The sequence below is a fragment of the Vanellus vanellus genome (genome assembly GCF_965231255.1).
Source record: "Vanellus vanellus genome assembly, chromosome: 1".
Lineage (NCBI taxonomy): Eukaryota > Metazoa > Chordata > Aves > Charadriiformes > Charadriidae > Vanellus > Vanellus vanellus.
The window spans coordinates 17,323,155-17,338,472 of NC_138905.1; the positions used below are offsets into that span (position 1 = coordinate 17,323,155).

General features: G+C 36.8%; 1 protein-coding gene across 1 annotated transcript in view; it reads left to right on the top strand.

Moving 5' to 3' along the window:
* CPNE8 (copine 8) overlaps positions 1 to 15,043 on the top strand; it is a 109,890-nt gene extending 94,847 nt beyond the window's left edge. Inside the window, exons 17-20 of the mRNA XM_082495561.1 lie at positions 2,408 to 2,510; positions 5,889 to 5,946; positions 8,731 to 8,804; positions 14,812 to 15,043. Coding sequence (XP_082351687.1) covers positions 2,408 to 2,510; positions 5,889 to 5,946; positions 8,731 to 8,804; positions 14,812 to 15,000 — 424 coding nt within the window. The 3' untranslated portion in view covers positions 15,001 to 15,043. The remainder of the gene's footprint in view (positions 1 to 2,407; positions 2,511 to 5,888; positions 5,947 to 8,730; positions 8,805 to 14,811) is intronic.
* Positions 15,044 to 15,318: the final 275 nt, after the last annotated feature.

The window sequence follows — 15,318 nt, forward strand, 5'->3', positions numbered from 1 at the left end:
AGTACCATCAAAACATTGGCACAAGTTGGGTTCCTTTTCTCACCAGTTGTTTCTCAGGAATATTTGTCAACTTTTGCAGAATTACAGAACCGGGCCAAGAGCATTTGTAGTTCTTCCACTGAACTTTTGTCTAAATATTAAGTTGTTGCAAACTTTGGTAACTCCTTCTGATAGCAAATCACACTACATTATAGTGGTAAAGATAAGTATCTTCATGAGTTCTACTGCACGATCATCCTTAATACCATCCATGTACCAGTCCTGTTCTCAGTAACATCATTTTCCTTCAAGGTTTGGTTTCTTGGCTATTCTATTTACTCTCATAGACATGGTAGTAGAAATTATGATCTAGCCTGCAGTTACTCTTTGAACCTTCTTTCAGTCTCAAAGAAATTTTTTCTTCCCACATCCATCCTACTTAAAAATATGTCTCTGATGAAATCTCTGGAAACTGTGTCCGATATTACTATCCTGTTGTGCTCTCGGAACTCTTCAGAATCTTTTTAAGCAGATACTGTCTAGGTAGGGGAAAGATACCTAAACTACACCAGATTCTACCTAGTGTCCTCTGTCATATCTCCTCCTCATATAATATCTTTCTTGCAAAAGTCTTCAGAATATTTTATTCTGTGGAAAATTTGAAATAACTAAATTTCTATTCCATTTCTTCGGTGTAGGTATGTAGACTGTATTAAGTGCTCAGAAAGGATAATGAATTTTTATTTTACTCTCTCATCATCACTTATCACTGCAGTCATCAATGAAAAGATTATAAGCATTGTGCAAAAATGAGATAAAAGAAGTCTCCACATAGTAGGGAAAATGTATTCCACATTAGGTCTTGTTATTCTAGATGTTTAACTATCAGTCCCTACTGCTAGCAAGCAACTAGAAGATGTTCAACAGGTTCCTTGTCTGTGTGGCTTTTTTACCCATCTATATCTTAGGGAGGAAGAAGGAGGAGTGTGATGGCCTTATGTGAGTTGTAGATTCCATTTCACACACATTCCTCCAAACTCTTATAAATGTTGTGGTTGTAGTATCTTACTCATTGGCAGTACTCTCTTGCAAATGCACTGTGTAACATCGGAGTTAGAATTTTCTAAGCACATGCAATCATCGTGAACATCATTAGAACATATCCTGTTCAGTGACATAGGCCTTTTACGTTCAGTGACCAGTAAGGTGAGTTCTTTGACAGTCATATTCTGTTGTTGGGCATATGTTCCACAGGATTCATATGGAGACTAATTTTTCTTTTGTCCTGCTGTCCATAATACTCACTGCCATTTTCATTACAAGGTTCTACTATATCTGACTCCTTCACAGCACCAAGAGCCTTCATGAAAGTAGTAACTATATTGGCTGCTGTCAAGTGAAGCAGCAAGTGGAGCAGTGTGCTCCATGCAAAGAGTTCTACACTAACGATACAGGACACTTTGACCCTTGGGAGTTGAAAATAAATGAACTGAAGTCTCAGTTTCTGGAATGCAGGCCGTAGAATTCAGTGGGGCTTCTACAGACTTGCTGTCTTTCAGGACTTTCCAAATCTTCAAAAGCTGCTCATTTTCAAAGAGCAGTTGCTTCTTGTGTCTTTCGGCTGAGGCAGGACTGGAGTGGCACTGGATGTAGAATCACAGAACTGTAGAATAGTTTGGGTTGAAAGGGACCTTTAAAGGTCACCTAGTCCACCCCCCCTTACATGGGCAGGGACATCTTCAACTCAATCAGGTTGCTCAGAGTCCTGTCCAACCTGACCTTGAAGGTTTCCAGGGATGGCACATATGTTTTGTCTTGTATTTGTGTACAGCACAGGGAGAGGCTCGAGTCTTGAAAGCACATCTGTGGGTGATGTAAAGAGATGAGTATCTAAGCCACGGTTGCAGGTGCACGTTAAGCCATTTTACAAATGTGCACATAAATGTTAACTATAAATCTGCTAGTATGGTCAACAGTAACCTGTTTTTGTAAGCCAAAAGAAAAAAAAAATATATATATATGCAACGTGCTGATTCCTGATAAATTTTATTTGTGCTATAAAACGAACCATTCAGTAGTAATGTATTCCTTTCACAGAAACCGTGTTCCTCAGAGGGAATGACTATTAAACAACTTATGTTTCTATAAGACATTCTGTCCATGCTTCTCTTGGTAGTGAAACAGTTCCCATTTTTCACTGATTCAACACATGCAGATCATCAGTATCAATATTGTATTAGTTATGTTTTTCTAATGTTCTTATTTAAAAGTCCATCTTAATTATTAATGTTTTTACTTTCGAAATCGACCGCATAACGTTTCTTTATTAGTCTTTAGTAGTCAAATTTTAAAAATAAGCTTCTTTTCATATTAGTTCCTTTGTATAAAGTTTTTTTTACTATTATTATATTGTTTTTTCTTCCCTTAGATATGCTGCTTCAGTAAAAGATGGCTCCCAGTATTTTGTTCTTCTCATTATTACAGATGGAGTTATTTCCGATATGGCTCAGACAAAAGAATCCATAGTGAATGTAAGTTTTGCTGAAAGTGTTGAAATTTGAAAGAATTATGTTTCTGGGAATTAATATTTTAGCCAATAAACTAAATCAGTTGATATTTTAGGCACTAAATTTGTTCCATAAATTAACTGTTTTTTCCAAACAGTAGAAGTTTATTATGCATAAAGACAAAAAGAAACCAAAAGTTGAATCTCAGCTTAATTAGTGTTCTGTGGGAAATGATACTCTTTGGTCTAACACTGTGTGTTCCTATGATTTTCCTCATGTGATTCTTGCCACCTTCTTCCTCAGGTACATCCCACTGTGCAGTTTTTCTTAGTGAATTGTTCTTTATCTTTCTAGCAATTGCAGACAGCTTGCTTTGTCCCCACCCACCTGTTTAAAAACTGTCTCAGACTTCCTGATCCCCCATGGCAAGCATACAAGTCATCTGATTTCCTTCTAAATAGTCCCCTGGAATTTTAAAAATTCTTAATTGTTTCTCGGTTTCTACATTACTTTCAATATTTTTCTCTCCAAAACTGCTATGCATATAAGTCATATTTTGTATTACAAAGAGGTTCCATTTTGCTTTGGCCCCTGGGAAAAGTCAGATGAAAGTACACACAGAAACAACTTCCAGACAGGATTAGAAAAGGGCTATACCAATAGTTTTGAACATACCACAGTGGATCTAGTTAGTAGTGAAATCAAGGGTGAAAAGCCTGTATTGAAATAATTAAGCATCATGTCAAAATGAGTAACGTAGAATTAGGTGTTATATTTTTGAATGCCCACTTTCACTACCTCCTGTAGAGATTCAATACCGTTCCAGTTTGTAGGCTGCACATGAAAATATTATTGAAATGTTCTGTCTTTCACTGGAGAGCAAGATGCCCTCAAGTTCTGTGTGTTAAGTTTTTATACCTAAATCTGTAACTGTGGTTGAAGGTACCAGTTTACTTCCTCTGTCCTTCCAGCTTCCAATATTAAAATAGGATAAACTGACTCTCACTTTTAAAGGAGATAAACAAGCTTTTAGCTTGGAAGTTCATCCTCTAGCATAGCTTAGAAGTTTGCAACATAGCTTCTTTTAGATGAGCTTCTTTATGTGACAAAAAGGCTCCATGGAGAAAAAAGAGCAGCTCTTGATTTAACTCACCCCTCAATTTGAAGTCCGTAAGTAAGACACCAGCAAGTCCAGTTGGCTGATATCTTGTAAGATTAAGTAATTTGCCACTAAGACATAAAGAAAAACCTTGTTTCCAGTAATAGTTCATTTCCAGGAATAATAGCTGTTAGTCTGCAACTGTTTGGGAATACAGCAGATGTGTTGTTAGCTTGGAATGAGTGGAAGTTTGGGAATATTTGCTGTCTTTTCTTTTTATGAAGATGCATTCATTTTTTCGTATACTTGAAGTGTGAGCACAGTATATCATGACAGAAAATGCTATTCAATCACAGTTTTTTCAGCCTTAATATCTGAAATAATATAAAGGGCAGTGATATTCAATGCAACTTGATATGTATAAAGCTCAGGAAGAGTGTATTTCATTTTTTAACACTAATTGTGCTTTTAGGCATTTTTCTCATTACAGCATATATGTCAGACACATTCTGTTTTACCAAACTGTCTAAAGGTTATGCTGTCGTTCAGGAAATGTCAACACTTAAGTTTATTTGCAAAAGTTTAACTCTTTGTCTTTATACTGTCTTTGCCACTTACTATTTCATATACATTGCATCACATAATATTGTGTCTGTGTGAGTAGGAATCTCTTTAAAGGATGTTTTCTTTACAGTCAAGCAATAACCTGAAAACCAGAAAATGTTCTGTTCTAAGAAATGCCTTCATGTCTCAAAAGTATTCCGTACTCACTATTATTGACTTATGCAGAGCACTGTAATTCAGTCACAGTTACACTGTGTTTATAGCCCTTAATCACAGAATCCCAAACTGGTTGATGTTGGAAAGGGCATCTGGACATCAAGCTCTCCCTGCTCAAGCAGGGCCACCTGCAGCTGTTTGCCCAGGACCATGGCCAAACAGTTTTTGCTATTATCTTCAGTAGCACATTAGTATTTAACTAACAAGAGATTATTGATTTTTTTTTTCACTCTGCTATAAAATTTTAGCTGTAAGATTGACTATGTAGTTACACTTTGTGATGAATTTGCAGTCAATGTATAGAGTATAATATATAGTGTTGTAGAACATTAAATAGTGATTCTTAGAATGGCATATTTTAATTTTTCTAAGTGTCACATTTACAGTAGTTAATTGTAAATCTCCTGCTGAAATAAAGTTGGTTATATATGTAGTATTATGACAGATGAAGAATGGGAATTACTGATGATTATCTAAAATGAGAATATCTTTTAAATGAGGGAGAAAACCACTTTTTATATTCCAAAAGAAAAATGTAACAGTATATTCTAAACCCACTTGACTTCAGAATTCAGTGAAGCAGAGTTTAATTTAGCAGAAAGTGTACATCTATGATGTTTGGCCAGCATATACTCCCATTTAAAATGGTTGTAGATATTTCACAGTTCATCAGAATGTCTCAATAAGGAACAGTTGTCAACCCTGACATTTGGTAGATGCTTTTTTTTTGGTTGTTATCCTCCTCAACAGAGGCAGTTTCAGATTATTTCTATAAACTAGCAGATATCTGGTGCTACTATGAGGGCAGGAGAATCCAACATTTATGATAATGTCTATGTAATTTTAAAGGTTTTACAGAGACTTTATTCAGGGAAAGCCAGATATAATCTTTGCCTTGTTTCATTGAATGAAAAAGATTAAGTAAAATTAAAAATCTTACCGTAAGTCTGTTCGGTATCTTGCTTACTTTGTGGCATGGATGACTTACTTGAATAAAGTTTCATTCATGGAAAAATTATAAGATACATATTGCTCAAATAGGTGATTTATTCTCTTGAGAAAAATTAGCATAAGATCTATGTAAAAAATAGTGTCACATAGTTCCAATCAGCTATGTAAAATCAAGAAACAGCAAAGCACATTTAAATAAATGTCAACTGTCATTAGGTGCATATTTGCATTTATTGTCAGTTTACAAAAGTTTCTAAGATAAGTTTGTCATCTTAGTTGTCATATTAGTATTAAATCCTAACAGAGTTTGTAGTGTTTAATTATGATCCTGTATGATTCAAAGACTTTATAAGGAAAAAATAAATTAAAATAATCATCTGCCTTTCTATGTTCATCCAAGAGGTTTTATATTACTTAAGCAAACAGTTTACAACACTCAACTTTTTAGGTGGAAAAAAAATTGTCCTTTAAAACATAACTTCTGCATGTTTTTTATTCAGATTGTCCTCAGATCTCCGATATCATTGGCAGAGGTTATGTAATGCATTAAACCTCTTTTTCTTCTTTTGAAGGCTTCAAAGCTTCCAATGTCGATAATTATAGTGGGGGTAGGACCAGCAGAGTTTGATGGTAAGTGTTCTAGTGTTTTTCTTAGAATTTTTTATATTTGTTTACATTTTAGTAATATGTAGCTTTTCAAAAAAATACTGTTTTTAAAAGAGCATAATATGGAACAAGCAGGAAGCACTGTTGACATTTCCAGCTGGATTGATTGATAAGTCAGTATGATTACAAGCTGCCATGTGGAGCTGAGTAGCCCCTCGGGCTCTCTGTTCAAGTCACAGAACCATATGGGGGCTCAGCATTTACAGAGCTCCAGAAGATGAGTGGAAAAAAAACCCCACGGTAAAGTAAGTATACTCAAGTAACGTTTAATTTCTTCAACATGGATATTTAGTTGCCTTGCGAAGTGTCAGTTGACTGGAAATATTGATCATCTGTTCTTACTGCAGTAATAAAATACTGAGAAAAATAAATACATTTGAGGAGGTGATCTGGGTTAAACTGGGTTTCACTAGATAAGCGGAGTGAGCCTTAGTCGGTAGCAGCATTGAGAGAATATTACAGCAGGAGAGAAATTACCAGGATTATTTGCATATTCTTTCATGTAATGTTCTGGAACACCATTCTCTGTTGCAATAACTAAGCTGCTTCCATGATTTGGCCTAATTTATTAAGTGCCACTGTGTATATTACTGCACTATGAAATCTAGACATTCCCTGTATATCCATTCCTCAGTGTTGTCTTATATTCTTTCTTTTTAATTCAAGTACTTCTGGTTAGACGTTATACCTTCTTTTGTACATGAAATATACCTAGTACTACCACAGATGTATAATGTAAATAGTCACGAATGACTGTAACTATTAATTCCTGTACAAATGTTCTAAGAGTATGAAAACAAGAGGAAAAAATAACACCAAAAAATAATTTATTTGGGGTTGACTTTCTTATGCCTTTTGGCAAGTGGTATATTAGTGATAATTTAAAGTATCTTATTCCTTGAAGAAATTGTCCAGGTCAACACTTACATGTCAGATGATTGTATGCCACAAGCAATGAGAAAAGACAGTTTTATCTTCATAATGCATATGAGGGAAATTTGCAAGCTTCATTTTTACGCCTGAAAAGTCCAACTTTAGTCATATGTTACTTACTTTTCTCTCCTTTGCTTTTTCTCTTTCTCCCTGTTTGTCCAGTCCTTGAATTTGCCCAGGCTCCCCTTAACTCAGTCAGGACACATAGACTCTGTCTTCTTTTTACTTCTGGAGGTTGTCTTTGCAGACTTCTTGGGGTGTCATCCCTATCGCTTTTTTTATGGCAGGATTCTGTTTGGACTGCAGGATGCAGTTTCCATCTTTGGACCTGCACTCCTTGAGTATACTGCCTCAGTGAAAATCACCTATTAGCTGTGTGCCAAATCTGTAGTCCCTCAATTCCCAAGAGGGCAGAGAAGTGACTTTTCCATCTCCAGAAATTCCTTCTGGAAAAAAACAACAGACTCCATGCCTGATGTGGACGCTGAAGAAGTGTGTGTGTTCCCAGCATACTGTCTTACAATTCAAATGCCAGTCAAGCCCCAGTTCTGCTGTAGAGAGACTAAGCTACTCCTCTCCAGATATCACTGCCCCCTAGGTCTTCCAGCCCCTGGGGGCTACCAGAGGGGTCCTTAAAAGTCTGGAGCTCAGACAGATGGTGCATACATTTGGCAGAGCTTTACTTACGGGTGTGGGGATGACTATAACAGGTCAGATGAGGGGTCTGTTGTGACCAGTATTCTGCATCTGACACGGCCATGGGTGGTTAGAGAATGTAAAGAACAAAATAAGCAAATATGATACTTCCCTGAAAACTGTTTTTGATTTGAATTTCCTGTGTTTTATGTCTATTTTGGATATTTTCAGTGGATCTCTCCTTCAAGCACTTGTTCAGTCTCCTGGTTTGAACACGTACTTTTTTTGCCTCAACAGCGTCATCTGGCAACGTGCTCTGCAGACCTACTAATTTTTTCTTTGAACAAACATGCTATTTTGTTTGGCTTGAACTTGGCTCCTGATAGCGTCATTTATGCTTTCTAGTTCTTGCATTGGAAGAATTAGGTTTTGAAATGCTGGTTTCACTGAACTCAGCCCAGTTTGCAAAGCCCTGAGAAGCTCAGTGATGCAGGGCTTTGATTTTCATAGTGTGTGCTGAAAGAAGGATTGTAGGATTGCAGATCCAACAGCTGAGCAATAATCTGTGATCCCAAATCCATCCTTTTCAACACTGACCAGAAAGCAGGTCTGCCTTTCTGTCTTGAATGGCTTCTGGGTATCTGGACAATTTTGCATTTTTTCTTGTATCCTGCTCAGAAGGGTACAAGAAGAGTTAACCAATAATTATTTTTTTTTTTTTAAGAACTTCTCATTCCTATGTATTAACAGTCATTACTTTTCCAGTATGAATGTGAGTTATTACTTCTTTGTGGTGTATCCTATCATATATTCTGTAACACTAATTGCTGAAGATGAATTCTTCTCCACCTATGAAATTATAAATACAGCCTTACCAAAACAGATACACTTTCTGGTTTGAGAGCTTGAAGGATAAGGACATTGTCATGGTCTGTTTTGTTCTGAAGATGACAATAAAGGCAACTAGTATGTATTGTCAGCATGAAAAAGTGCAAAATAACTACAAAGCATGATGTATTTTATGGCACAAATTATCTTAAAGAGTTACCTAAATAACAATTTTTGGTTTTGTTGACCTAAACTGTAAATTGACTAAAGATTTTCTCAGTAAGAGTGTTTTTGTTGTGTAGCTGAACTCATAGAGGAATTAATTTTGTTTCTTTTTTTTTTTTTTGTAAGCTATGGAAGAACTGGATGGTGATGTAGTGAGGATTTCTTCAAGAGGAAAATTTGCAGAAAGAGACATTGTGCAGGTGGGAGAAAAAATTTGCTCTAGTAGTTAGATTTTTTGTTTGTTTTGAATTCTTGTTTCTATCTATATTCCTGCCTTTCATTTTGCCTTTGCACTGACATACTTTATCTTGGGCTGTTCATACAAGCTCAGAAACTCTCTGTGATACCTATAAGCCTTTATATAACACACAGTAGTGGATCTGCATTCATTAGGAAACAATCCCTAACTGGCAGCACACTGATATAAAATCTTAAGGTTATAGAGCCGTGGGGGAAGAGTTAGTTGCCTCTGTACTGCAATCTCCTATGATTCCATGAAGAAAATCTGCATCTTTTGTGGAAGTCAGCAATACCTAGACTTCTAACAAGTGCATTTGAGATGCCTAGAGTATCTTTCCTTGCCTCTAACTGCCAGTCCAGAAGACAATGAGTGTCTCCCGGTTCCTATGTTGCATGTGGAACATACAGCCATGCAGATGTCTCATGCTTTAAGGAACTTCAGATGATAGCTGGAATAGGTTGCCCAGACAGGTGGCAGATGAGCCGTGCCTGGAAGCACTCATGGCCAGTTTGGACGGGGGCTCTGAGCACCCTGATCTAGTTGAACATGTCCCTGCTTATTGCAGGGGGATTGGGCTAGGTGACCTTTAAAGGTCCCTTCCAACCCAAACCGTTCTATGATCCTGTGATCTGTGTTTATGTAGCTGAACCAAGCTGTAAGAGTGCTACACCCATCTGCATTCACAGACACCTCCATTTCTCTGCCAAAGTCCTCTGGTTCTGTTCCTGCTCTATATGGTCATTCAGTCAGCCCAGTAGCTGTCAATCAAACCTATGCAACCACTGGCAGGATGGTATAGCAGTTTTGCATGCGCATGCACACCCACCGTAATCCCACTTCCCCTCAGAGCTGCAAATTTCTAGAACTCCACAGGTTGTCCAAACTATGTACTTCATCCATGCTCCAGGCACCCCATCTTGCTTCCTGATTACCTACCCGCCCCAGACAGACTTCATTCCATAATTATTTTCTTGACCAAATAAAATTAACTATCTATGCACTTTTTATTTTCATGGGATACTGAATTGGAACCAAACAAAGAGAAAGACGTTTGATGCATCAGCACACCAGTCTCTGCTTGCCAAAGTGGACTATTTTGACATTCGAAAAACAGCAAACTTCTGAAAAACTGGATCAACCTGATAACTGTAGAAAGATATCTGTCTAAACCCAAATCTTTATGGAAGGCATATTTTCCTGGAAGTGTCTGAATATATTTATGAAATAGAATATTACAGTTGGAATGGACCAACAATGGGCATCTAGTCCAACTGCCTGACCATTTCAGGGCTGACCAAAAAGTTAAAGCATGTTATTAAGAGCATTGTCCGAATGCCTCTTAAACGCTGACAGGCATCCTTAGGTTCAAACTTTACCTTAGATCTGGAATTTCTTTTTCTCCCTTTATCCCTCCTATCTGTCCAAATTCATAGTCTTCACTTATTTTTCCTCTTACTTATTTTCGCTTGTTTCTCTCCAAGCCAGGTTGGATTTTTATATTATTGTTCGTTAGTAAAATATACATATATATATAGAATAACTGAGCTATATGAATAGCTTATATTGCAGGTGATAATGTTTTAATAATAATTAAGGTCAGATTGCAGCTGATGAACTTTGGAATGTGTATAATTGTTTTCATTTGTATATGCAGGAACTGAAATTTTTCAAAATTTTTAATGTTACAAATACTGGTATGTGAATGTGTAAGGATTTGATAACTGCTGGTGGATACAATATCTCAATCCAAGGAAGTGTTCAAAACATGTGTATGACACCTGACTTTATAGTTCTTTTTGTTTAGAATTCAAAATAAATAAGTCTACATAAATATATGGAAATTAAAATGATCAGATCTTTTTTCCAGTTTTAAAGCTTCTCAGTGCGATAAATACTACATTAAAATTCTCTCTACTTTTTTTCCTAAATGGGGATCAGAAATGAGAATAAAATGACAGCAGTTAAATTACCATCATAATCCATATGGATATACATTAAAGAACATCATAGATTCCTGAATTACTTTCTCTGATAGTTGGAAAAGAGACTTTTTTCATTTCTGCAACATACAGAGAAAACAACTGATGGGAAAGTGACATATCAAAACTCTTGGAGGAGCGAGTCATGCTGGCTGCTTTAGTCAGTGTTGTCAAAAAGGTAATTATAAAAGTAGGGATGAGGAGAAGCTGGACAGCTGAACCTGAGGCAAGAAATAATGTTTCTTATTTTGTCAAAGCCTTTATCATGTTCCTTGGTAGCCCATACTGGGCTGGAGAGGGGCTGTCTGTAGTCTGTTATGCTGTATATGTCAGTGCTGTTCAACAGAGCAATATATGCAGGTCTCGCTCCAGAGCAGGAAGTGTTTGTGGACCCCAGATTAGTATTTCTGCAAAGCCTTGTGCCATAGCAGATCTTTTAAAAGGTATCTCTGGCATGCATTGCACCTATGTTTAAATGCATTTAAATATACACCATGTAATTACACGTAATTTCTCCAAACAACTGCAGCCCCAAAAGCTGCTGGTTTTACATTCAAAGAGCATAAATGGGTAGAGTTCTTCAAATGTTATAAACAAGATTTGTGAAAAATGCTTTGCATCAGAAATATTCTAATTTCTGCTGAGAAATAAAAAAATAATATTCAATGAATATCCTTTTGCATTTCTTTAGAATTCATTGCATATCAGAAATGTAATAAAATATTTATTTACTATTCACATATTTCAATCGGAACTTTGCCCCAAGACATATTGAATTACCTGAAGGCAGTGCTCTTTTTCTGCCTAAATACTAACAAATACATTATAGGCTAGCTAAATAAATAAAAAGGGATAATGTCAAACCCTTTAGGTTTGTTATGACCTTTATTTTATATCTGACAGGATAAAATTGATTTGCTTTTATAAAATTAACTATTCAAATGTAAAAAGTTTATCTTTTTTGTGTATTACATTAGTTAAAATTAGCTAGTGAAATTAATTTTAACAGTCAGTATTGTAAAATATTTTAATTAAATTAGTAAAGGAAAAATTTGCCTGCTAACAGTGAGTCAATGGATCTCTTATATTTACTACTGAGTGCAATTCATGTAAAGATATGGCCTACGTTATTCCCTCCTCACTAGTGCTCATACGTATTGTAGGAACTCTGTATTATATATGTACCGATTCTTCCTCAGTTTATTTCATTTCTGTTCCTTTTTTATCCTTTTTCTATTTAAGAAGTTTTAGGAAAATACTTACTTGTAGTAATGTACCCATTGTTTCTCTTCAAAATTTTGTATACCGGCCTTTTCAATTAAACTCTTAAACCGTAGAAAAAGTACTTTACATTTCATCAGTTTCCCTTTGGTTTCTCTTACATCTTTCGTTCTGTTCCTCTGCCACCTCTACTTCTTCTACGTGTTCGCTCTAGGCCTTGCTGTCATTGCCAGCTGTCCTTGTGTATCCGTATGCTTAGCTGTCCATAGTTCCTCCAGCTCCCCCAACATCTATATTCCATAAGGAGAGGAGAAAGCGAGCTAATTCAGGCCATCTATATTGTATAATTGCATTTTAACAATTACACTGTTGAAACAGCCTCCCTTTGCTGCAGAACAGGGGTCTGAGTTTTCATGTCTGCAGACTAATGGGTAAGGTGATCTCTTGGGGTGGGACACACTTTGTTCTTTAACTCAGACTGCATTAGAAAATGAATGACCATATGAGGGGAAATAAAGACCAAGCTTAACCGTTCCCAGCTGAGTGTGTAAACCAGCAGGCTACAGAGATGCTCGCTTTGTTTTGTTATTCTTCTAACTTCATGCTTCTGGGGACAGTCAGATGTATTCGTACAGAAAAGTTGATGGGGTTGAAGAAGGAACAACCACTGGAAACCGGGCAGTGCTTCTGAGAACTGCTAGAGCTTTGTTTATGAAATGGAGGAGTCAGTACTAGTAAATGTCACAGTATGTGCTTGTCTCTTGTGTTGAAGAGTCACTGAATAAACACAGAAATAGTTAAGGCAGCTAATTATGGGACTGCGGATACCTTACTTCCTAGCTTAATACCCTAAAATCAGGTTCCTCTTTGCCTCTTGTTCTCCTGCCCTTACGCCTGGTACATTCTTGGACACAAAGCAATGAAGAGGTAAAGGATGCTCCTATCTGGAATAAAGGCCACTCTCACTGAACAGTCTGGCTGACTGCTCTCGTAGCCTTGTTGACCATGGCAGCCTGTACTAGCTGGCTCTGCCTCAGCAGCAAGGTTGGACTAAAGGATCTCTAGAGGTCACTTCCAGCTTCAACCATTCTGTCACTAAGTCGTCATCTTCTAAGGAATTGCAGATCTACTGCTTCCTGGGGAAATACCCTAATCAGTAGATGTTTATGGTTAATTTGGTGACAGGTTTCAGTTTAATTCAACATAGTTCAAATACTTAGGCTTGCAGCCTTTTTCTCTGGCAGTTTGAGATCCTTTTCAGGAGAGTTAGGCAGAGAGTCATCTCTCACTGGACTTCTCAACACCTTTTAGTAGGAGATTGATGTCTGGACTTTCGTAAGGCCAGGGTGGGAAGTGCTTTCCAAAGTTCTTGTAAAAATGATTTAATTAAGTTCAGGTTCTTTATTGCTGAAATGTTGTCTTTGGTTTTGGTTAGGGTTTGGGGTTTTTTTTTTGTGTTTTTTTTTTGTTTGTTTGTTTTCTCCAAGAGTTTTTTTTATTTGTCTAATATATTTAGTGGATTTCTTGTGTTTATTTCTGTCTTTTCTGGAAAACTCTCAGGATCTCAGAAATACAGTGTAAGCTAAACCCGCACTGTAATTCATTGTTCCCCTAAATCTTGAAAACTTCAATGCTTTTTAGAAAAATGGAATTTAATCTGTAGCCTTGGTTGCTGTGTGTCCAAAAAAGCAAAATTTCTCTGGTTGGTAATAATAAGCAACAGAGTCTTCAGATTTTAGAATTCAGCCAGAACATGAGAGATCTGTGGGTTTGACTGCTCAATCAGTTCTAGTTCTATCCTGCAGTACAGCGGTTAACAATTAAATCTTCCCTGTTTTGTGCTGGGAGGAGTGGGAAGGCACCATTAGCCTTTTAATTCCAGCATAGCATAGCCTAGCATATCAGTACCAGAAGTAGCTTTGGATATTGAATCCCAATTTTGAAAAGGCACCCAGCTGTTGCCCTCAGATCGACTCCAAAATCTGAGCAAGAAGCAGAAGTTCCAATCATCCTTCCCTTTGGCATAACCTATTAGCTAGCTTAACCCACTACATCTCCACATGCTGTCTGTTATGAATGAAAATCAGGGAGCCTAGATTGTTGCTTTTTTTTTCTATACCAGTAGCACAAGCATCTCATTAATTATTATGAAATCCAAGACAGAGCTGGGGAGCTAACTTTTTAGGTGTTGCAGAACTGTTTTGCTTAGATTTTTATGCATTTGTCAGTATCACGTAAAAAGCGTTCAGGTGGTTCATTGTTCTACAAGGTATAATGCAAAATGGTCAAGAATATAAAGTCATTCTTTCTGTTTTGTTCACTTCAGATGGCAAAAATTCTGTTCGTAAACTGCCAGAGCAGAGGCAGTCTGTTAGGAGAGCCCCATGAGAAGGAAATGTAAGCTAAGAATAGCTTTCTGAGACAGAATTACCTTCTTGTATCAAAAGGGTTGAGAGATTAACCAAATATATCAATAAAACACGTAATTAGCAATCTGAGCTAGCCATGGTTTATGTGCAGAACTTCACACAAGTGAAAGCACGACACTATTTCTGTTAGAAGACGGATTCCTAAAAATTGAGATAAAATGTGCATATATGAAATTTATAATATAAAATGCAAAATATGTATATGTATAGATAAAATGTGTAAGGTAGCATATTCATGTACTCTTAACTCCCTAGATAAAACTTCCTTATTTTTACGTTGTAAGATGTATTCTGTGTCTGCATAATGACCTGTGTGAACGTCTCTTTTGTTTTGTAGTTTGTGCCATTCCGAGATTACATTGACAGAAGTGGAAACCACGTGTTAAGCATGGCACGACTTGCTAAAGATGTTTTAGCTGAGATCCCAGAGCAGTTTCTGTCCTACATGAGAGTCAGAGGAATAAAGCCATCACCTGCACCACCGCCCTATACACCCCCGATTCACGTGTTGCAGACTCAGATATGACTGCTCGGAAGTGCTTAGCGTTTATCACAAGTCAAGAGTCTCTGGATGCAGCAGTAGCTTCTGATAACTTTTTGGAGCTAGAAAAATTCTCTTCACATACCAAAATTCTCCTATGGTTGCATGAGCAACTGGAAAGCTTTTAAGTGCTAGGAGCAAAATGTTGATGTTCTCTCTGAGTCTTTTTCTTCTTTTTTTTTTTTTTTTTTTGACAAAAACCCTACTTTTTTGGTGTATTTATTGGAGAGAGGGGAAAGCACAAGTCAGGATTTCAACTCAGAAGATATTGTCCTCTCTGAATACTGTGTATATATAAATGTA